The 20,699-nt window shown below is 64.7% G+C and overlaps 1 protein-coding gene across 2 annotated transcripts; it reads right to left on the minus strand.

The window, feature by feature from the left end:
* Nucleotides 1-3,355: 3,355 nt before the first annotated feature.
* Nucleotides 3,356-19,094, minus strand: GGT5 (gamma-glutamyltransferase 5). 2 transcript variants are annotated; one of them, XM_036307391.1, is made up of 13 exons: nt 19,009-19,094; nt 17,602-17,957; nt 10,815-10,945; nt 10,391-10,486; nt 9,851-10,046; nt 9,146-9,303; nt 8,053-8,199; nt 7,715-7,851; nt 7,260-7,450; nt 6,589-6,695; nt 6,311-6,429; nt 6,072-6,182; nt 3,356-4,877 (listed from the first exon to the last, which is right to left on the minus strand). In XM_036307391.1, exons 2-13 carry the CDS (start codon nt 17,772-17,774, stop codon nt 4,731-4,733), a joined length of 1,713 nt encoding a protein of 570 aa, XP_036163284.1. In that variant the 5' UTR covers nt 17,775-17,957; nt 19,009-19,094; the 3' UTR covers nt 3,356-4,730. The 2 variants fall into 2 exon arrangements, with proteins under 2 accessions (XP_036163284.1, XP_036163283.1); XM_036307390.1 differs by lacking the exon at nt 19,009-19,094 and having other exon boundaries at nt 17,602-18,678.
* Between the last annotated feature and the right edge of the window lie 1,605 nt (nt 19,095-20,699).

The following is a 20,699-nucleotide window of genomic DNA, read 5'->3' on the forward strand; positions in this document are numbered from 1 at the left end:
TGTTTCTCTCACATGGATGTCCCCTCTGTCTCTCCCTCTCCCACTCGCTCTAAAAACCAATGGGGTGGGGGCGGGGGGAGCACCCTGGAGGGGAGTGTTGGGTGAAGCCCTCCTCACTGTGGCTGCAGCACCAAGAGCGGCCACATGGGGGAAGCAGAGGGTAAGAACGGCCGCCAAGGTGGAGGCTGCACCAGGACCCAGGCCACGGGGCGGAGGCGGGCCCCAGCCTGCAGCTGGGCCACAAGCTGCGCTCAGAGCCTCGCCTGTGCCTCTCAGCTGGGAGGGCTGGGAGCCGTCCCCACGTCTCAGGAACTCGAGGCTGCACCGGTCACCCCAGGTCATCTAGCTGGCACTGACCGCCAGGTTGCAGCCCAGACCTCCCCGCCCCCAGACGCCCCCTTTGGTGAGGGGCCCGGGCAGAGGTAGGGCTGGGTGTCAGGGGCAGGTCTTGTCCGCGGGGTTTCTGGAAGTGGGCAAGGATACACAATGCGGGGGACTTGGGGGGCTCCCAGGGACGGGGTCGGAAGAGGGAAGGAGGGGAGAAGGTCAGTGCCTCCTGCCCTTTCAGACCCCAGACCCCCCGCTTCTCCACCTCTGCTTCCAGCTCAGGACAGTGGGGCTGAGCGACCCACAGCTGCTGGGCGGGTACTTCCCTCTGCAGATGAGGGGGGCGGGGCCGGCCTCCCACCCACCCGTCTCCTGGCCGAGCAGCCCAGCTGGCACTTGTCGGTGGGTGAGAGGGCAGTTTCGTGGTCCAGGCAGTCGGGACACGTGGGAGCAGACACTGCCTGGGGGTTTGGGGGTTCACAGCTCCCACAACAAGCCCCAGAGGCCCCGTGGGATTCTCAGCCGCCACGTGAGGGGCCTCCCAGGTGGAGGAGCAGGAAGGTTGGGGTGGAGGGAGAGGAAGGGCCTGGCAGCCCAGGCTCCTCCCCATCAGGCCACGGCGTTTAGACTGCATCCCAGAGTGAAGCATGGCTTCCCTGAGCGTCCCGCTCGCGCCCCCCGCCCCCCCATCCCTCTCCGACAGGCCTAGAGCTGCCCTGCCCCTCCCCGGCAGGAGGAGGGGTGTGCTGTCTGGGCCCCAGCATCAGGCGTCCTCTGTGCCAGGGGCAGGCCAGGCTGGGAAGCCCCAACACCTGACAGGGTTTTCCCAGGGGCCCCCGGGGGACAGACAGGGGCTCTGTCTGGGTCTGTGTGAGGGCGGAAGTTCCCGGAGCCCGGCATGGACTCCCCAGCGACATCAAAGGCGGGGATGACCCCCATTTCAGGGAAATGGAACCCCTGGGAATCAAGACATCCAAGCCCAATGCTCATGTCGCATATAAGAACCGATCAATGAATGAATGCATCAGTAAGTGGAACAACGGCTGGCTGGTGTGGCTCAGTGACAGCGCTGACCTGTGACCAGGAGGTCAGGGTTTTCGATTCCCGGTCAGGGCACAGGCCCGGGTTGGGGGCTGGATCCCCAGTGTGGGGCGTGCAGGAGGCAGCCGGTCGGTGATTCTCATCACTGATGTTTCTCCCTTTCCCTCTCCCTTCCTCTCTGAAACCCATAAAGACATATTTAAAATAATAACAATATTATTTTAAAAATAGGCGAGTAGATAGAGAAGATTTGGCTTATGTATACAATAGAATACTATTCCCTCATCTGTGGGAAAAGGAAACCACGCCACCTGCAAAAACATGAGCCGGGCTGGAGGGCATTACGCTGAGATCAGTCACAGGAAAACAAACGCTGAGAGCGCTCACTGATATGTGGGACCTCAGAGCCAGGCTCCTGCCTCTTGGCTCTGGATTCCTGATTTGCCGAAAGGAGAACTGAGCGCCAGCACTGCTGCTAACCACACCGGTTAATGAAATGACACAGGCGGCAGGCGTACGGTCCTCTAGCCCCTCGTCTGCGTGTTGGACGGTGTTGCCGCCCCTGGTCAAGTCGCCTTCCCCCGAGTGTGTATCGTGAGTGAAAGTTGGGGGATTTTATAAATGCTTTTCTGCATTGACTGACTGAGATGGCCAGTCATTTTTTCTTTCCCGTGGGCGTGAAAACGTGGTGAATTTCGTTGCTGATTCTCCAAGGCTCAGCCCATCTTGCCTTCAGAGCACACACCCACATCGGTGTGCGATAAGGTCTTTGTGATTGCGTTGGGCGTGCTTGTGTTTTGTTGAGTTTCACACCCCTGTGTGGGAACGGAGTCAACCTCTCGTGTTCCGACATGAACTGTCTTTGTTGGGCCCGGCCCTGGCGGCTCCGTGGCTGAGCGTCCAGCTAGGAGCCAGGAGGTCACGGTTCAGTCCCTGGTCAGGGCACAGGCCCGGGTTGTGGGCTCGATCCCCAGTGGGGGCGTCCATGATTCTCTCTCCTCATTGGTGTGTCTCTCCCTTCCTCTCTGAAATCAATGAAAACATATCTTTAAAAAAAATTTCTTGGTTGGGTTTCTTCCCGAGATTCTGCTGGTCTCATTGGGAGAGCTGGGCCCCGGTCCCTCTCTGCCCCGCGGGGGAGTCTGTCTGCGAGGCTGTTTTCCTCGCAGCTTGGAGGGCGGTGGTGGTGGTGGGGGGATGGGGAGGGGATGGGGGGGCAGGGAGGGCGCCTCTGGCCGGGAGCTATTTCCTCTGCCTCTGGGATCTTGCTGCTGTTTTCACTGGAAAAGGCTGATGCCTGAATGCGGTTCAGCAACTTGCTTCTAAGTGGAAACAGCCATTTGTAGCTTTCTGTGGCCTAAGGAGCCATAGCCCTGTGCGTCTTTCCAATGCGTTCTTGATCTGATATTAAATATTTCAGTGTTTTAAAAGATTCGAGGATCTTCCCCGCCCCCCTTGCCCAAGAGCACACCCGATGGAATATTCTTTTATTATTATTATTTCAGAGAGAAACATCAATGATGAGATCGGCTGCCTCCTGCACACCCCACACTGGGGACCGAGCCCACAGCCCGGGAATCGAACCCCTGACCTTTCAGTTCACAGGTCGACGCTCAACCACGGAGCCCCGCCAGCCAGGCTGGAATATTCTTTCCACGTGCTCTTTCCGTTCTTTCTGCTAAGCTTCGAGGCCCCTTCTTTTGCTTCTGTGACGCGTTTCCCGAGCCCACGAAGCCCAGCTGGCTGCTGCTTTCTCCCTCTGTAGCTTTTAAAATAAACGTTCACTTCTCAGTGGAGCTCTTGGCTCTGAATTCTTCCTTTGCCGGACTCCAGAACTGGGTCCGACGTGGCCGGTCACAGCTGGTGCCATTTCGCTGCCAACATCACGGGTACCAAGGCCACGCGTGAGGGTTGTGGTACCAGAAAGGGGACCCGGCCCGTGGTGTGTGGGTTCCTGACTCCACGCAGGAAAGATGTCACACGCGAGTCCAGGTGACCGAGGGACCGTTTATTGCCGCTGGGACCAGTGACACAGGGAGGGCTGAGCACAGGGGAAGCCACGGGAGCGCCCAGGTGGGCTGCCTCGCTCTGGGAGCCGGAGGAGAGGGGGCCTTGGCCTGGCCGGTGTGGCACAGTGGTTTGGAATGTTGTCCGGTACACAGAGAGGTGGTGGGTTCGATTCCCAGTCAGGCCACATACCTAGGTTTCAGGTTCCATCCCTGATGTGAGGCAATCCATCCGTGTTTCTCTCTCTCTCCCTCTCTCTCTCTGAAATCGATAAAAAATTAAAAAACAGAGAACAGTCCACAAATACGCCCCGTCCTGGTCCTGGGGGAACACGGCCCTGCCCGCATCCTGCCCTCTGCCCAGTGACATTGACCACAGCCCCCCCCGCCCCCCCCCCCCCCCCCGGTTTCCGCGTTGGGAGGCCTGTGTGTGGTGTTTTGTCTCCGGGCACAGGGAGTGCATCCTGCTTGGCCCAGCGCCAGGCGGAGTGGGAGGCGGGACTCGGGGGGGCCCTGCCAGGGGGAGGGGGACCCCGATGCTCTCAGGAACCAGGAGGGGCGGGACCCCGAGGCCAGGGCGGCCCTGCCAGCAGCTGGCAAAGCCAGTCACGGTGGTTGGGGCTCCTGGGTCCAGATGAGCGGTTCTCAACTGGGGGCGATTGGGGGCTGGTTGTTGGGGGAGGGGGTGCTGCTGCATCTAGTGGGGGAGGCCTGGGGTGCTGCGGGGACAGCCCCACCACAAAGAGTGCGTCACCCCAAGTGCCAGGGGTGCCAGGGGTGAGAGCATGGGCTGCTGGGGCTGGGCCAGGGTCACAGGTCTCACTGCGGCCAACACTTTCCTGGCCCCGAAGACGAGAGGCAGAGACAGGCCTTGGCCAGGGCCCAGGCCGCACCCCTGCCTTCCTTTCCCACAACAGGGGCCCCAGGAGGCCCCACGTCAGAGCTCCAGCAAGTGGGGAGGGGGGCGGGGGGCACTGCTTCTGCCCAGGGGAGGCCTGGATGGGCCCAACTGCCACTGGGCCTCAGGCCTCAGTTTCCCCACGTCTATGCTGGTGCAAAGGACGGTGGGATCCCGTGCGTCTGCTTCCTGAGGGTCCTCTCCCTCCCCGAATGCGGCGGGCGCCTCCTCTTTCACCTTGAACTGGAGGATGCACTGATGGGGAGGGGGCCTGGGGGAGGGGCTGGAGAAGCTGGAGGGACACGCAGGGCCACCGGCAGCCCAGGGGGCGGGCGCAGGCCCCTCTGCCAGGTTGCCCCGCCTCTTGCACCCCCACTGGCTCCCCGGCCAGGGGTCAGTCACGCCCTGACCCACCACAGGCCGAGGTCGGCAGATCCCGGCTCTGGGGAGCAGCCGCCTCAGTAGCCGGCGGCCTCCCCCTGCTTCCTGGGGTCCGAGGCGGCCTGCACGCAGGCCCCGTCCTGGAACACGGCCTGCACCACGTTCAGGAAGAACAGCCGCCACGCCTGCTTCTGGCCCCGGCGCTCCAGCCCCCGCTTCACTTCCTGGGGGAGAGAGGGGGGCCCCAGGTGAGGACGCCTCAGACCTGTCTCCATGGCGACAGGGCCCAGGCAGGACCTGAGGCTCTGGGGGAGGTGAGGCTCTGGGGGAGCTGAGGGTGTGGGGGAGCTGAGAGTCTGGGGGAGCTGAGGGTCTGGGGGAGCTGAGAGTCTGGGGGAGCTGAGGGTCTGGGGGAGCTGAGAGTCTGGGGGAGCTGAGGGTCTGGGGGAGCTGAGGGTCTGGGGGAGCTGGATGCCAGGCTGTCATCTCTGCATCCTCAGAGTCCAAGGTCCTCAGAATTGTGCTCACAGAGTAACCACAATTCAAGGTCAAGGTCAAGGTCCAGGAGAAGTGCCTGAGAGGATAGGTTCTGGGGGAGCACTCGATGTGCTTCCAGGGGAGACCCGTATGCAGGGAGGGAAGGCCTTGGCTCCGAGAGTTTGAGCCCGATTGGCCGAGGTCGTCGGCTCTGGGCCCACAGACGGGAGTTCCCAGGGACGACACACACCCCGTGGGCTCAGGGCCCCTCACTCTGGTCGCGAGAGAGGCCCCAGGTCATGAGCGGCTCCTCACGGGAAAGACCGCTCTGAGGATCTCGAACCCCAGCTGGCTGACCTGCCCCTGGGCCTGGAGCTTGCAGCCCTGAGAGCTGCCGTGTTTTGAATTAGGTCCTGGCAAAGGGCATCTGCCAGCCCAGAGAAGCTTCCAGAAAGCCGACCGTCTGCTGGGGCGGGTGGAGGGGGCGGGGCGGGTGTGTGAGGGTGGAATTCAGCTCAGGGGACCTGCTCAGGTCGGGGATCGAGGAATGTTCCTAAGAACAGCGCCAGCGCGGCCGTGCCTCCATCCCTCCCTCCGCAGACCCTCGAGGGAAGAATAAACTCCCACAAACAGATCTGCTGCCGATCCCACAAGGAAACAGACCCTCGAGAGGGAGAGTCTGAGAGGCCAGAGCCGGAAAAGGAGCCGCGGAGAGAAATGGGGGGGGGGGGGGGGCGCTGAGGTGCCTGGGGGCTCGGGCCGGGGAGGCAGGGGCCACACCCTCTCCTTGGTTGGAGACCCCGGGACTGGCCTGGAGCCGCCCCCACGAGCGTCTCACCCGACGCCCAGCGCTGCAGGGTGCCCGGCATAGGGCCCTCAGGGGTTGGGCAATGCGCACCGAGGCCTCCCGCCTGCAGGGGCGGCTGGGACCACGGCCTCACCTCGGGGAAGTGGGGCTCGAACTCCACCTGCCCCTTGTCATTCACGTGCAGGATGGGGGCCGCGACGGCTGCGCCCAGGTCCAAGCCCAGCCACAGTTTGTTCACGATGACCTGGGGGGAGGGAAGGAGGTCACGGGGTGGGGGGAGGGGGCACCAGCCACACACCCCCCGCCCCCAGGGGAGCAGGACCACTGGGTCGCCCAGAGAGGGGCCGTCCCAGCGGGGAGCCCCAGACTCACCTGGACCACAGCGGAGATGATGAGCTCCCCGCCGGCCCCGCCGATCACCAGCTTCGACCCCTGGGCCGTGTTGACCAAGATGGAGGGGACCATGGACGAGGGGGGCCGCTCCCCTGGAACTGGAGGCCCCGTGGGTGTCGCCGGCAGCCTGGCTTCCGAGCCGGCGCCCTGCACTCCGCCCCTCTGCCTGTCCCCTCTCACTACCTCACACCATGGCTGGGAGAGGTGGGGTCCCCCAGGCAGCGCCCCCTCTCTCCAGGGGGGCCCCCCACACTCACCAGGCGGAGGGGTTCCCTGGGCGCCGGGCCGGCGCCGCCAGCACAGGTCCAGGAGCTCATTGTTGAGGAGGATGCCCGTGCGAGGCGAGTACACCATCGCCCCAAAGCTGCAGAGGGGGAGGCGGGGCTGGGCTCAGGGACAGCCTTCTGGGGGGGCCCCTCATTACTTTTATTTTTAAATATATTTTTATTGTTTTCAGAGAAAGGGAGAGGGAGATAGAATCATCCATGATGAGAGAGAACCTTGAATCGGCTGCCTTCTGCACGCCCCACACTGAGGGTCGAGCCTGCAACCCGGGCCTGTGCCCTGACCGGGAATCGAACCCTGACCTCCTGGTTCATAGGGTGACGCTCAGCCCCTGAGCCACGCCGGCCGGGCCCGGAGCCACTCGCTCTGGTGGCTGCCCTCCCGCCTGCCGGGCTGCTGCCTTCTCCCCGGCACTGCCCCCAAGATCCCCCCGTGCGCCCCATCAGGGTGTCCTCTAAGGCCCCCATGAGCAGTATATCAGGGTGTGGGACCCCTTTTGACAGAGAAGGAGAAGAAATGGGAAAGGCGAGGTGAGGAGAGGCTGGGGCTGGGAGCCAGGCGGAGGGTGGGGTGGGGTGGGGGGTGACTCAGGTCTGGGGGGGAAAGGAGTGGGGCCTGCCCGCCCGCCTCCGGGGACACGCACGGCGTGTTGATGGTGCTGGTGGCAGCCACGGCGCTGCCGTCGGCCCCCAGCACAGACACGTGGGCCGTGCCCGTCCCGTGGCCCCAGGCCCCGGCCAGGCTGTAGCGGCTGAGCGGGTGGTCGCCCCGGGCGTCGATCTGCTGGCGGATGTGCTGGGCCAGCGCCTCTCCCAGCAGGTCCCGGGAGGCGTTCTGGGGGGACGGTGGGTGGGCAGGGTCAGCACAGGCCCTCTCCTCCCCTCTGTCCTCCCGGCGCCCAGGCTGCACCCCGCCCGCTCTCCAGCTCCTCAGGGACGTGGTGCTACCCCTGCCCTCCGCACCTGCCACGCCAGGGCCTCCAGCAAGGCCCACACCTGTCCCAGGACCAACCATCCCGCCAACCGCCCGGCCAGGCTCTCAGGGTCCACAGCTGGAGCGCCCGCCCTGCACGCTGCGCCCGGGCCGTGGCCACCTCACCTGGACGTCCGGGTGGCTCCGCGGGTCCCACAGCCGCCACCGCAGCCCCCCGGCAAACTTGAACGTTTCCACAAGGTGATGGTACAAGGTCACGTTCCCCTCAGGCCCAGCCACCGACTCCGCAGAGAAGTTGAACCCTGCGGGGGGTGGGGAGCGGGCACAGGCACTGAGCCACACCAGCCGGGGAAGAAAGCACCGTCTGGACCCATTTCCCACAGCCCCGGCGTCTGACGAGGGGGCTGAGCTGGGAACGGCCACGGCTTCCCCAGGCCACGGCTGGGAGTGGGGTTCTGGTTCCCAGCAGGACAGGACCCTGAGCGGGAGGCCGGGGCTCTCACCTTTAAGCACGTTGAGGATGAGGCTGAGAATTGCGCCCCCTGCAGGCGGCGGCGGGGAGTACAGGGTGTAGTCCCCCAGGGGCATGGCCAGGGCGGCCACCACCTCGGGCTGGAAGGAGGCCAGGTCCTGCATGGTCAGCTGGCTGCCTGCAGGAGGCAGAGAAGCGTCAGTGCAGGTGGGGGAGAGGCCAGAGTGACCGCCCCGGTCCCCGGCGCCCAGCCTGCTAGACCCAGACGGGGGAGGGTGGGTGTGTGGGCAGTGGCCTCAGGGCTGGGCCCCAGAGCCCTGGGGGGAAGGGCAGGATGGAGCTGGAGGCAGGCAGGTTGGGGGAGGGTTGGGGGGAAAGGAAGGTGGGAGAGGAGAACTGGCCTCGGGGACACTGAGGGTGGCCAGCCCCAGGCCCAGAGCCCACCATGGCCCCCAGGGACTCCCCTCTGTTGGCCCTAACCGCCCCCCCCCCCCCCCCCCGACCCTGCTCCTTGAGGGCGTGGCGGCAGGGCAGGGCCACAGCGACGGGCAGTGGGCGGGACGGGACACACAGCCTCTCCCAGCCCTGGGAGCAGCTGGCCCGCCCGGGGCAGAGCCTGCCCTCAAGATCCCGTGTCTAGCCCTGGCCAGTGTTTCTCAGTGGATAGAGCACCGGCCTGTGGACAGAAGGGTCCCGGGTTCGATTCTGGTCAAGGGCACATGCTTGGGTTGCGGGCTTGATCCCCAGTGGGGATCTCCCTCTCTCTCCCTCTCCCTTCCTCTCTGAAATCAATAAAAATATTTTTTAAAAAAGAAAGAGCCCCGGCTGGTTTGGCTCAGTGGATAGAGCATTGGCCTGCGGACTCAAGGGTCCTGGGTTCGATTCCAGTCAGGGCACATGCCTGGGTTTCGGGCTCCATCCCCAGTGGGGGGTGTGCCGGAGGCAGCCAGTCAATGATTCCCTCTCATCATTGATGTTTCTCTCTCTCTCTTCCTTTCCCTTCCTCTCTGAAATCAATAAAAAATATATTTAAAAAAAGAAAGAAAGAAAGAAAGATGAGCAGCAGGGACCCTGTGTGGAGAGCCTGGCTCTTCCCGGGCTCAGCCGGGCTCAGCGGGGCTCACCTTCCCGGGCTATGTCCTCCAGCAGCGTCCGGCCCAGCTGCCCCGAGTAGAAGGCCTCGGCGCCCTCCCTGGCCACCGTCTCCAGCGTGGCCGCCAGCGCGGGCCAGGGCAACGGGTCCTGGTGCTGCAGGGGCTCCGTCCCGTTGAAGAAGAGCTTCCTGGGGGGGGCGGGGGCAGCCTCGGGTGGGCCCAGGTCCCGGCCGCAGCCACACCCCTGCAGGGGCTGCTCAGGGTCCTGGGGACCCCACAGGGAAGCGGTCCTGGTCCAGGGCCCCCGGTGCTGGGTGGCCATGGAGGGGACAGACCCCCTAGGGTTGGGGGGGGCTGCCCCTCTCCCCTCGCTCATCACCCTGTCAGGCCTGTGTCCACCGGGGCCTGTCCTCCCTGCTCCTGGGAGGACCTGCTCAGTGGGGAGCAGGCGGGCAAGGGGCGACCAGAGGGCAGTGGCAGAGGCCGGAGCCGTGCCCGCAGGGCCCCATCTCTTGGGCACAAACCCTCTGGCCTGAGCCCCTCCCGTTGGGTTCTGCCCCACGGAGCCCCGCGTGTGAACCAGGCACTGCAGGGCTGGCCAGGCGGGGTCCCGGCACCCACAGGTCCGTGTGCCAGAGGCCGGGGCCTGAGCCCAGGAGCTGAGAAGGGACCCTTGCACCGCCTTCCCCTCCCCCCTCCCCCTCCCCCTTCCCCCCTATTTCCCCAGCAGCTCACTTCAGGGAGGAGGCAGCCAGGAAGGGGCGCAGGAATCTTTGGCTGAGGAACTGGCTGAGGACGAGGGGTACGCGGTGGTCCCCGCGGAGCAGCGCGATGGTGGGCTCGAACAGCCGCGCCCAGGGCAGGCGGCCGTGGCGGCGGTGGGCCTCGGCGTAGCCCCGCAGCTCCCCGGGCACCCCGGCCCACTGGGCGCCTGCCGGGCGTGGCCGTGTTAGGCTGCCCCCCCTGGCCCGCAGCCCCCCGACTTCCAGGCCCGCCCAGGGTTCTCCATCACCCCCACTGTCATCCCATCGGCCTTGCTCCCGGCCCTGGCAGCCAGGGGACCTTCCCGAGCCCACACCTGACCTGTCCCTCTGCACTCACACTCCCCGCGGCTGCCCACCCCGTGGGGCCCAGCGCACGCTGGCCCTGGGACCCCCCCACCCCATCCCCATAACCCATCTCCACGGAGCCCTCCAACCCCAGCAGGACAGGGCCTCCATGGGGGTCTCAGCCTGTCCGTGAGGGCGTCAGCCCACCCCCCCTCCCGAGCCTCACCTGTGCCCAGAGGTAGTGCCTGCTCACACTGGTCCAGCAGCCCCGGGACAGAGCGCGCGGGCACCGTCTCCCTGGCATTGATGACCTCCACCTGCCCTGGAGGCGGGGCGGGCGTGCGAGGGTCAGGCGCCCTGCGGCTGCCTCGGTCCCCCCCTGCCGTGCCCCCCCCCCCCCCCCGCCCTGCTCCCTCGCAGGCGTGGCCTCTGCTTGGTGGGATCTGCCGGGAAGGGGGAGGCGGGGGGAGGGGCACAGGGGGCACCAGGCAGGGGCAGGGGCAGACGGGACACCTCGATGTCAGGGTTTGGGGACCCCCCCGGGGGGTTGCACAGACGCACCCGTGACCCCAGGACCCTTCCCTGCCCTCAGGGCCTGGGGCTACGGCCGGTGGGCCCCACAGCCGCGTCTGGACGCTCCGCGGACACACCTGTGCTCGCGTTGTAGACGGTGAAGATGACGCCCCCGCCCAGGCCCATGCTCTGGGGGTTGACGACGCCGGTGCAGACCAGAGCGGCGATGGCGGCGTCCACGGGCGAGCCCTGCTGCTGCAGGATGGCTCTGCAAGACACGGCGCCGGGAGAGGGGTGGCTCCCTGGCCCTGACCTCCCCCGGGGCTCACGCAGTGGCCATCCCCAGGGGAGGAATGCAGGTGGCCCCTCCGTCGCCACCAAACCATCAGAGACCAGACCGGGCGGCCCGTCCAGGCCAGCCCCTCCCACAGGCGCACAGGACTCTGCAGGTGGCGGACGGCGATGCCTTTGCCACGGACCAGGTGCTTCTCCGTTGGCAGAGTTCTCCTGTGGCCACTGTTCCCCGGCCCTCCCAGCAGCACTGGCTCCTCTGTCCCTGGTGGGGCCTGGCCTGGGCCAGCCCCCCAGCCCCTCCCAGCAGTCTCAGGGCCCAGGCGGGGCAACCACCACTCCCCATGTCACGGTGGACACATGAGCTCCAGCCCCTGTCAGGCTGAACTGTTTCAAGTGACCCCAGGATCTTCTCTGCCATCAGGGCTTGGGGCTCGGGCTGATGGGCCCCACAACCCCTTCCCAGTGTCTGTGGGAATGCCCTCTGGCCTGTCTCCCCGTCTGTCCGTGAGCAGTAAGGGGTGGGCCCTTCCGCTGTGAGGTGCGGTCGGAGGCCTGTGCTGAGGAAGTGACCCTGTCCCTCGGGCACAGCCTTGCACAGCTGACCCGGGGCTGCTCTTCACTTACACCCAGGAGTCCTCCCCGGCACCCCTGGGAAGCCAGCATTTAAACCCCAGTGATGGCCTGGCTGGTGTGGCTCAGTGGTTGAGCATCGATCGACCCAGGAACCAGGAGGTCACGGTTTGATTCCTGGTCAGGGCACACGCCCGTGTTGTGGGCTCTAATCCCAGTAAAAGGGTTATTTTTTAAATAAGTTTTTATTGATGTCAGAGAGGAAGGGAAAGGGAGAGATTGACAGAAACATCAGTGATGAGAGAGAATCATGGATCGGCTGCCTCCCGCCTACCCCCTCTACTGGGGGTCGAGCCCGCAACCGGGCATGTGCCCCGACAGGGAACCGAACTGTGTGCTGACTCCGGGCCTCCCAGGACATGCAGCCTGAGGTTGGTCACTGTTAATGCCCGGCCTGGGGCCACCTGGCGTGAGCTACGGCGTGATCTGCAGACGGCTGCACGAGCGCCAGCCTGGGCCCCGTGGTGAGAGTCATGGGCACCCTGAGGTCGGAGGCTGCTTGTTTGAGGGATTTAAGGAACATCCGCAGCATCAGCAAGACAGGCTGTTTGTATGGAGAAGCCACTGGGAGCGGCCCAAACGCTGGGTGGGGCGAGATGTCAGGAAATCGCCAGGGCTGAGCAAACGGTGTGAGCCAGGTTGATGGACACGCAGATAGGTGTCTGCGGCCAGTTCTACGGGGGGCGGGGGGGCGGCGGGAATGGCTCAGGCAAGGATCAATGGCTCCTGCCAGGGAGAGCACGGCCCCTCCCGCCCTCGGCCCGAAGCTCCGCAAGTCAGGCCATCCCCATGTGCTCCTGATGCCTTCCAGGTTGCTAGGCCAGCGCTGGAGCTCAGAGCCAGTGTGTCTGAGCAAGTCCACGCACTGGCCCTTTAAGAGGAACACCCGGGACTCCCGGAGCCCTCTGTCTCACTCAGCCACCGTCCCTGCTGGACTTCTCTTCCTGGCCCTGGAGCCCAGGGCTTGGGGGCCTGGTGTGGGGCTGGGACATCCCTCCGGATTTTATCCGCTACTTGTGGGTGTGCACCGGCCAGCTCCTCCCCTCCACCCCTCCCGCCAGGCCCAGCGTGGTTCCCGCCTTAATCCCCAGTCGAGGGCGTCCGTTCAGCTAGAGTTCAGGCAGTTCTGAGAGACGGCTGCTCCGTGGCATCGAGATTCCGATGTGGTTGTGGGAGGAGGCGAGCACCTGTGCGCCCCATCTTGACCGGAAGGCAATCACTCCTCCCTCCCTCCCTTCCTTCCTCCCTTCCTTTCTATTTGAAGAGGATGTTGACCTGGGAGACAGGGGTGGGGGTGAGCCCGGGACGAGCTGCTGCTGCCCACGGCTCCCCTGGTGGCAAGTCTCTGGGACCCTTAGAGTTTAGGAGCCGCACACACGCCTGTGGGGGGAGAACCGGAGGAAGGTGCCGGTCCCCAAGGTGCCGGGAGGCTCCATCACGCATCTACTCCCGCCCGCACACTCACACACACTCACTCACACTCACACACACTCACTCACGCACACTCACACACACTCACACACACACTCACACTCACACACACTCACACACACGTGTGCTCACACACGCACACTCACGCACACTCACACACCCACACACACTCACACACTCACACTCACTCACACTCACACACACTCACTCACACACTCACACTCACACACACTCACACACACGTGTGCTCACACACGCACACTCACGCACACTCACACACCCACACACACTCACACACTCACACTCACTCACACTCACACACACTCACACACTCACACTCACACACACACACACACGTGTGCTCACACACGCACACTCACGCACACTCACACACCCACACACACTCACACACTCACACTCACTCACACTCACACACACGTGTGCTCACACACGCACACTCACTCACACTCACACACCCACACACACTCACACACTCACACACACACTCACACACACGTGTGCTCACACACGCACACTCACGCACACTCACACACCCACACACACTCACACACTCACACTCACTCACACTCACACACACGTGTGCTCACACACGCACACTCACTCACACTCACACACACTCACTCACACGTGTGCTCACACACGCACACTCACGCACACTCACTCACACTCACACACACTCACTCACACTCACGTGTGCTCACACACGCACACTCACGCACACTCACACACTCACTCACACACTCACACACACGTGTGCTCACACACGCACACTCACGCACACTCACGCACACTCACACACCCACACACACTCACACACTCACACTCACTCACACACACTCACACACACGTGTGCTCACACACGCACACTCACGCACACTCACGCACACTCACACTCACACACTCACACTCACGCACACTCACACACACACACTCACACACACGTGTGCTCACACACGCACACTCACGCACACTCACACACCCACACACACTCACACACTCACACTCACTCACACTCACACACACGTGTGCTCACACACGCACACTCACTCACACTCACACACCCACACACACTCACACACTCACACTCACACACACTCACACACACGTGTGCTCACACACGCACACTCACGCACACTCACACACCCACACACACTCACACACTCACACTCACTCACACTCACACACACGTGTGCTCACACACGCACACTCACTCACACTCACACACACTCACTCACACGTGTGCTCACACACGCACACTCACGCACACTCACTCACACTCACACACACTCACTCACACTCACGTGTGCTCACACACGCACACTCACGCACACTCACACACTCACTCACACACTCACACACACGTGTGCTCACACACGCACACTCACGCACACTCACGCACACTCACACACCCACACACACTCACACACTCACACTCACTCACACACACTCACACACACGTGTGCTCACACACGCACACTCACGCACACTCACGCACACTCACACTCACACACGCACACTCACGCACACTCACGCACACACACACTCACACACACGTGTGCTCACACACGCACACTCACGCACACACACACTCACACACCCACACACACTCACACACTCACTCACACACACTCACACACCCACACACACTCACACACTCACACACTCACTCACACACACTCACACACACGTGTGCTCACACACGCACACTCACGCACACTCACACACACTCACACACACGTGTGCTCACACATGCGGTGCGCCGTGCCCCGGCCATTGCTTCCTGAGTCCCAGCAGGGAGGAAGTGCAATCATTTCCTGGAAACTTGGCCAGGAGTACAGAGAGCCATCAGGGTCCCGGGGCCTCGGAGAGAGAAGGAAGGGGCGAGGCCACCCCCAATTCCCTAGGAGCTGTCCCCTCAGGAGAGTCCCCCGTGCAGACCCTGGGCCCTGACTCCGGGTCCTGAGATCTGACCCAGGTCCAGTCCCAGCCACTTCAACAGCCAGTGGTCAGAACATCAAGCCACCAGCAGGCAGCACCGCCTACGGACCGGGCGAGATCCCGTCCCCCCTGAGGGAAGTGCTGGCACCGACCCATTTCGCAGATGGGAAAACTGAGACCCAGGAGTTGCAGCATCGTGTCCAGAGTCCCAGCTCTCCTCTGCACTGCGAACGGCACACACAGGCCCCTGGATGGGTCTGGAGCAGCAGACAAGGCTCAGGGCTGTCCTCATCCAATCCCCACACCCCAGGGCCAGCCCGGACCCCAGTGCCCCCGAGGTGAGCCCTCTGGACCCCCACCAGCCTCCTCTGCAACCACGCACTTGACCAGTAGAGCTCTGGCCTTTACGGGCCAAGCCTGGAGGCTGGGCAGACACTGGGGTTGGGGGCGTGAGGCGGGGGGCGGGGGGCGCCAGGAAGGCCCACCCCTCCAGCAGCCCTGGCGTCTCTCCCTCCGCGACAGCAGGCAGGTCCCTCCATGCAGGCCTAGCCTCCTCCTAAGTGAAGCGCAGCCAGGCATCGCCCTGGATTCCAGGAGGAGCGGGGACCCCCCCCCCCTCAGGATCTGGCTGAGGCAGGCCTTTCGGAGCGGCCGTAGCAGACGGACATCACAGAGCTGAGCCCCCACCCGCCCCCAGGCACCCACCTGCCCACAGCCCAACCCACTGGGCCCTGAGGCCGGGAGATGCAGGCCGGCGCGTGCTTGCAGCGGTGGGATCAGAGCCCAAGAGGCAGATCCGAAGCGCAATTATTGCCAATTGAAGAACAACAAAGCCCGGCCGGCGGGGCTCCGTGGTTGAGCATCGATCTATGAACCAGGAGGTCACGGTTCGATTCTCGGTCAGGGCACAGGCCTGGGCTGTGGGCTCCATCCCCGGTGTGGGGGGTGCAGGAGGCAGCCGATCCATGATGCTCTCTCATCACTGATGTTTCTATCTCTCTCTCCCTCTCCCTTCCTCTCTGAAATTAATAAAAATATATTTAAAAACACACAAAAAACAAGACGACAGTCAGAGAAGAGGCCTCGTGGTCACAGTGCATCTATGGTGTAACCGCAGGCCCGGGCTGGCCCTCCCGGGGCCCTGGGGGAGGACCAGGCCAGGGGCGGGTGGGACAGGGACAGACGGGCAGACAGGGAGGAAGGAAGGAAAGAAAAGGTGAGGAGGAGGCGAGGGGAAGCCAGCGAGGGGGAGGAGGGGAGTGGGCTCCGGGAGGGCCCTATCAGCCCCGCAGCAGCACAGCCAGAGCTCCCAGCCCCCGCTCCCCCAGGTGACCCGGTGCCACAGCCGCTGGGCAGCTCCAGCCGCCCGCACCGCTGCTCAGACAGGAAGTGGAAAGTGCTATCGGTCCAGCACACACCCTGGGCAGAAACACATCCGCGACTCTCTAGGGACGGCCGCGGGGCTCCTGGGTCAGAGACCGGCCCGACTCTCATGGGCACACACACAAAACAAACAAGACGACAGTCAGAGAAGAGGCCTTGTGGTCACAGTGCATCCATTGTGTGACCGCAGGCCCTGGCTGGCCCTCCCGGGGCCCTGGCTGCCTCTGGAGGCCCCGCCCCCCAGGAGGAGGCCTGGTGCGGGAGGACAGGAGCCTGGGTCCGGGAGCCCCTGAGCAGACCAGCAGCCTGCGCCCCTCTTGCCCCTGAGCTGTCACTCAGCCCCTGTCATCCTAGAAGGGACCCTGGGGGAGGACCAGGCCGGGGGAGGACCAGGCCAGGGGCGGGTGGGACAGGGGCAGACGGACAGACAGGAGGAAGGAAGGAAAGAAAAGGTGAGTGAATGGAGCCGAAGGGGTGAGGCTGGGCCCACGGCTGCCCGGGGGCCTGGGGCTGGGATGTGGCCGCTCCCCCTGCCCCGGACAGTCCCTCCGGGAGCACAAACAGCCTCTCTGATAAGCACCCAGGAGGCAGATGTTCTGGGAAGCAGACCCAGCAGCAGGAAAGGGGCGGGGGAGGGGGGGTCGGGGGGGGGCAGGAGGGCGTCTTGCCATGTCCCTCCCCTGAACGCAGGGGTTGCGGGGGTGGGGGTGGGGGCAACAGAAGCCTCTTCTGGGCGGGACTTCCTGGAAGAGCGTCACAATCACCAGCTGGGGTCCCTCCCCACTGCCCCCCTAAAAAAATCATCCCTCCCACGGCTGGCCCGGCTCCAGGCCCTGACCCCGGCAGGGCAAACCCATGGATGGGGCCCCCACACTCCCTCGCTACAGCCCCGGGAGGACTGGCACCCCACGGGAGGGGCCAGCACTGGTCATCGGGGTCCCCCTGGGCCAGACCGGTGACACGGGCACTGCCTCCTCTGGAGCTCCCTGAGCCCTGGGACTAGGAATCGACTCACAGGCCATCTCTTCTCTGCCCACAGTATCCTTGTCCCCACCGCCCCCCATCGCCCGTGCACCTGCCTGCTGCCCGCTCCGGGCAAAGGCCCTGAGGCCGCTCCCTTGCCGGAGCCCACACCCACATGGCCCCCACACGTCAGATGCGACAGAGGCACCTGCTCCACTCTCTTGCCACAGTCACAGGCCCTCTGGGAGCCCCCCCCAGACTCACCGTCCAATATCTGAGCAGACCTTGGAGTCGGCGGCGACTGCAGCGTGGGCAAAGGCCTGGGGGCCGCAGGGGGCGTGGTGGCGGGAGAGGACCACGGCGGGCACGATGATGGCCAGGGCCAGCCCCAGCCCCAGCAGCACCAGGCCGAAGGTGGTCCCCCGGCCCGGGGCCATGGCTCTGCAGCCCCGGGGGTGGGGGGAGGGAGGCAGGTGGGCTGACAGGCCAGCGGATAGACAGATGCACAGACAGCTGTGTGGTTGGATGGACCAGACAACACCCAGATGGACTCCCAGATGATTGACTGGATAAAGAGATGCAGCCAGAGACAGACACACGGACGGACAGGAGGCAGACAGCTGGAGAGAGGCCGGCAAGAGAAGGCTGGTCAGACAGACCACCGGACAGAGGCGGGTTAGCGCTGGGTAGACAGGTGGGCAGGCGAACGGCGGGCAGTTAAGCGGGCAGGTGGGTGTGCGGACAGACGGCGTGTGGCAGCCGGGCCCTGCCTTCCACAAGGGCTGCTCGGCGGGAGGGCTGCTCGAGCCTGAGCGTGGCCCTGGCCCGAGGCCAGGGGGCAGGGTGTTCATGGAGTTTTTCTTTCTCGAGGAGGAAGCTGTGGTTAACTCCCTCGCTGCCGTTCCCGCGGCCCGCCCGCCCTGGCAGCCCTGGAGGTAAGCCGCCCCTCCGTCTGCCCACGGTGCCCATCCCCCATGCCCGAGGACGTGGTGCCTGCTGGGCCGCCCACGGTCACCTCTGGTCCCAGCAAAGCCCCACAGCAGGGCTCAGAGAGGAAAGGGACAGTGTGGAGCCCTGGTCCCCAGCCACAGCCCCCTCGGCACCCCAGAGACAGAGGACACTGGGGTGTCCGGGGCACAGAGGCAAGGCTGAAGGGGGCCAGAGACAGACAGAGGGGGGACCCAAGGCCATCTCACTCAGGACCCGGGTTCAAGTCTTGCTCGGCCACAGCTTGGCTGGAAGACGGGGTGCGGACAGAGAGGGGTGGGGAGTGGTACCAAGCAGGGTGCTGGGTCCCCTCAGGGAGCAGGCCAGCTCAAGAGCAGCACATGCTTTTGACTGCAAGGCACCCGTGCGGTGAGTGCAGATGGGCATGTGCCAGCCCTTGGCACCAGTGCCCACCAGACCGCCCGCCCCGGGGCCGCTGCCCAGGAGCTGCCTCTGTGGCCTCCAGGCCTCTGTCTCTCTGCGGCCCTGGCCTTTGACGCTCCGGGTCACTCCTGTGCCCGCAGCGCCTCCTCTGCTGGGCCTTCAGGGCACCCGCTGGGGAGGTGGCTGGAGGAGGAGGCACCCCCGGAGGTGCCCCCTAGACTGGGCTGCGGGCTGGACGCCCATCTACTCAGTCCCCACAGTCCCTGCGGTTCTGCCCACCCCCTTCCCGGGTCTCCTTACACCTCCGGGGCCAGCAGAGAAACCGAGGTGCAGAGAGGGGCTGGACAAGCACGCAGGAGGCTCCTGGGCCCGTTCCCACAGGCCGGTTCCCACGTGGCTCACGGGGTGGGGAGGGCTGCGGGCGCCTCCCCCCACCCGCCCCCACCCCCACCCCCACCCCTCACCACAGCGACATTGCTCAACCAGGAACCAAAGTTCACTCCTGGGCCAGGGCCAGCCCACGCAGAGGCAGGGGATGGTTGGGGGGAGTCAGCAGGGTCAGGGGGGGGACATTCCCTTCCTCTCCCCAGCGTCCTGGTCAGGCCAAGGCCGGGGGCAGGGACCACGGAGCCAGCGCCCAGGACAGGAACGGCTGTTATGCCAGCCCGGCCAGAGGGGCCCTGAGTGTCTGCCGGACGGTGAGGGCCGGGAGAGGATGAGAAGGAAAGAGGGGGAAGCTAAGCCCCCAGCCGCCAAAGGAGCCCCCTGCTGAGCCTCGGGGGCCTGGGCGCACCCTGTCCTCATGTCGGGGCCCAGGCCTGCCCCCCACTCCCACTGGGACCACAGCCCGGGCCTCAGGCCTGTCCCCTCCCCCGAGAATGTGGTCACAGCCTTTCCTCTGGGACTAAGTGAGGGCTGAGGAGTGACTTGCACATTCCACCAGCCTCAACTCCATCCCCCCCCAACTCCCCGCCCCGCCCCCCGCCCCCAGGCCTCCGCAGGCACAACACGGGGTCCCTGTGGACACTTTGTTGTTTTTGTGCGTGTTTTCCTTAATATGTTTTTATTGATTTCAGACAGGAAGGGAGAGGGAGAGAGAAATGCGAACATCAACGATGGGAGAGAATCATGGACCGGCCGGCCGCCTCCTGCGGGCCCCACACTGGGGATCGAGCCCGCCACCGGGCCTGGGCCCTGACCGGGAATCACACCGTGACCTCCTGGTTCACAGGTCGATGCTCAACCACTGAGCCACACCGGCCGGGCCCTGTGGCCACTTTGGAAACACCGCTTCAGGAGGAGCGGCAGGCTCGGCCCCGCTGGCCCCTGTGCCCTGCCCTTGGAGGCCCCGCTTGTGCTCACTGGCCCGGCGTTACCTGTCGGGCCGCTCCGCCTCCAGCAGCCTTTCCTAGCCCCTCACATCAGTTACTGCAACTGTGTGTAAAGGGTGAGTTGGCAGTCCAGCCGGTGTGGCTCAGTGGTTGAGCATCGACCTATGAATCAGGAGGTCCCAGTTCGATTCCCGGTCAGGGCCCAGGCCCGGGCTGTGGGCTCCGTCCCCTGTGGGGGGGTGCCGGAGGCGGCCGGTCCATGACGCTCTCTCATCATTGATGTTTCTGTCTGTCTCTGTCTCTCTCTCTCCCTCTCCCTTCCTCTCTGAAATCAGTAAAAAAAAAATCTAAAAAGCCTAGTTAGCAGACCCGGAGTGAGGAAGAGGGGGGTTGTGTCCCCCCCAAGACCTACCCCCCTCCAGGCTGCGTCCCCAGCCACCCAGCCTCCAGCCCTGACCTTGGGGATCTGGGGCCTCTTCCAGTCGGTTCCCTGGGAACCGGGTTCCCTGGCTCTGAGCACGGCTTGGGCCTCACTCTGGGTTTGTGCTCGGGAAGCTCGCCCTGGGCCCGCTCGGAACAGCATGTTTTGCTCCAGCCTCTTGCCCAATCCCACTCCTGGGGCCTCAGCTTCGCCTCTGGGTGAGGTCAGCGGGGCGGGTC

Source organism: Myotis myotis, unplaced genomic scaffold (genome assembly GCF_014108235.1).
Source record: "Myotis myotis isolate mMyoMyo1 unplaced genomic scaffold, mMyoMyo1.p scaffold_m19_p_47, whole genome shotgun sequence".
NCBI classification, from domain to species: domain Eukaryota; kingdom Metazoa; phylum Chordata; class Mammalia; order Chiroptera; family Vespertilionidae; genus Myotis; species Myotis myotis.

What these genes read in the sequence shown, in the direction of transcription:
- GGT5 (XM_036307390.1), bottom strand. Translation starts at nt 18,188, where the DNA reads ATGAACACCCTGCCCCCTGGCCTCGGGCCAGGGCCACGCTCAGGCTCG. An exon ending in CTGGCTGCCTCCTCCCTGAA is followed by an intron (nt 9,304 to 9,850) that starts GTGAGCTGCTGG and finishes CGCCCCCCCCAG; the next exon opens with GAAGCTCTTCTTCAACGGGA. An exon ending in TCATCTCCGCTGTGGTCCAG is followed by an intron (nt 6,183 to 6,310) that starts GTGAGTCTGGGG and finishes CCCTCCCCCCAG; the next exon opens with GTCATCGTGAACAAACTGTG.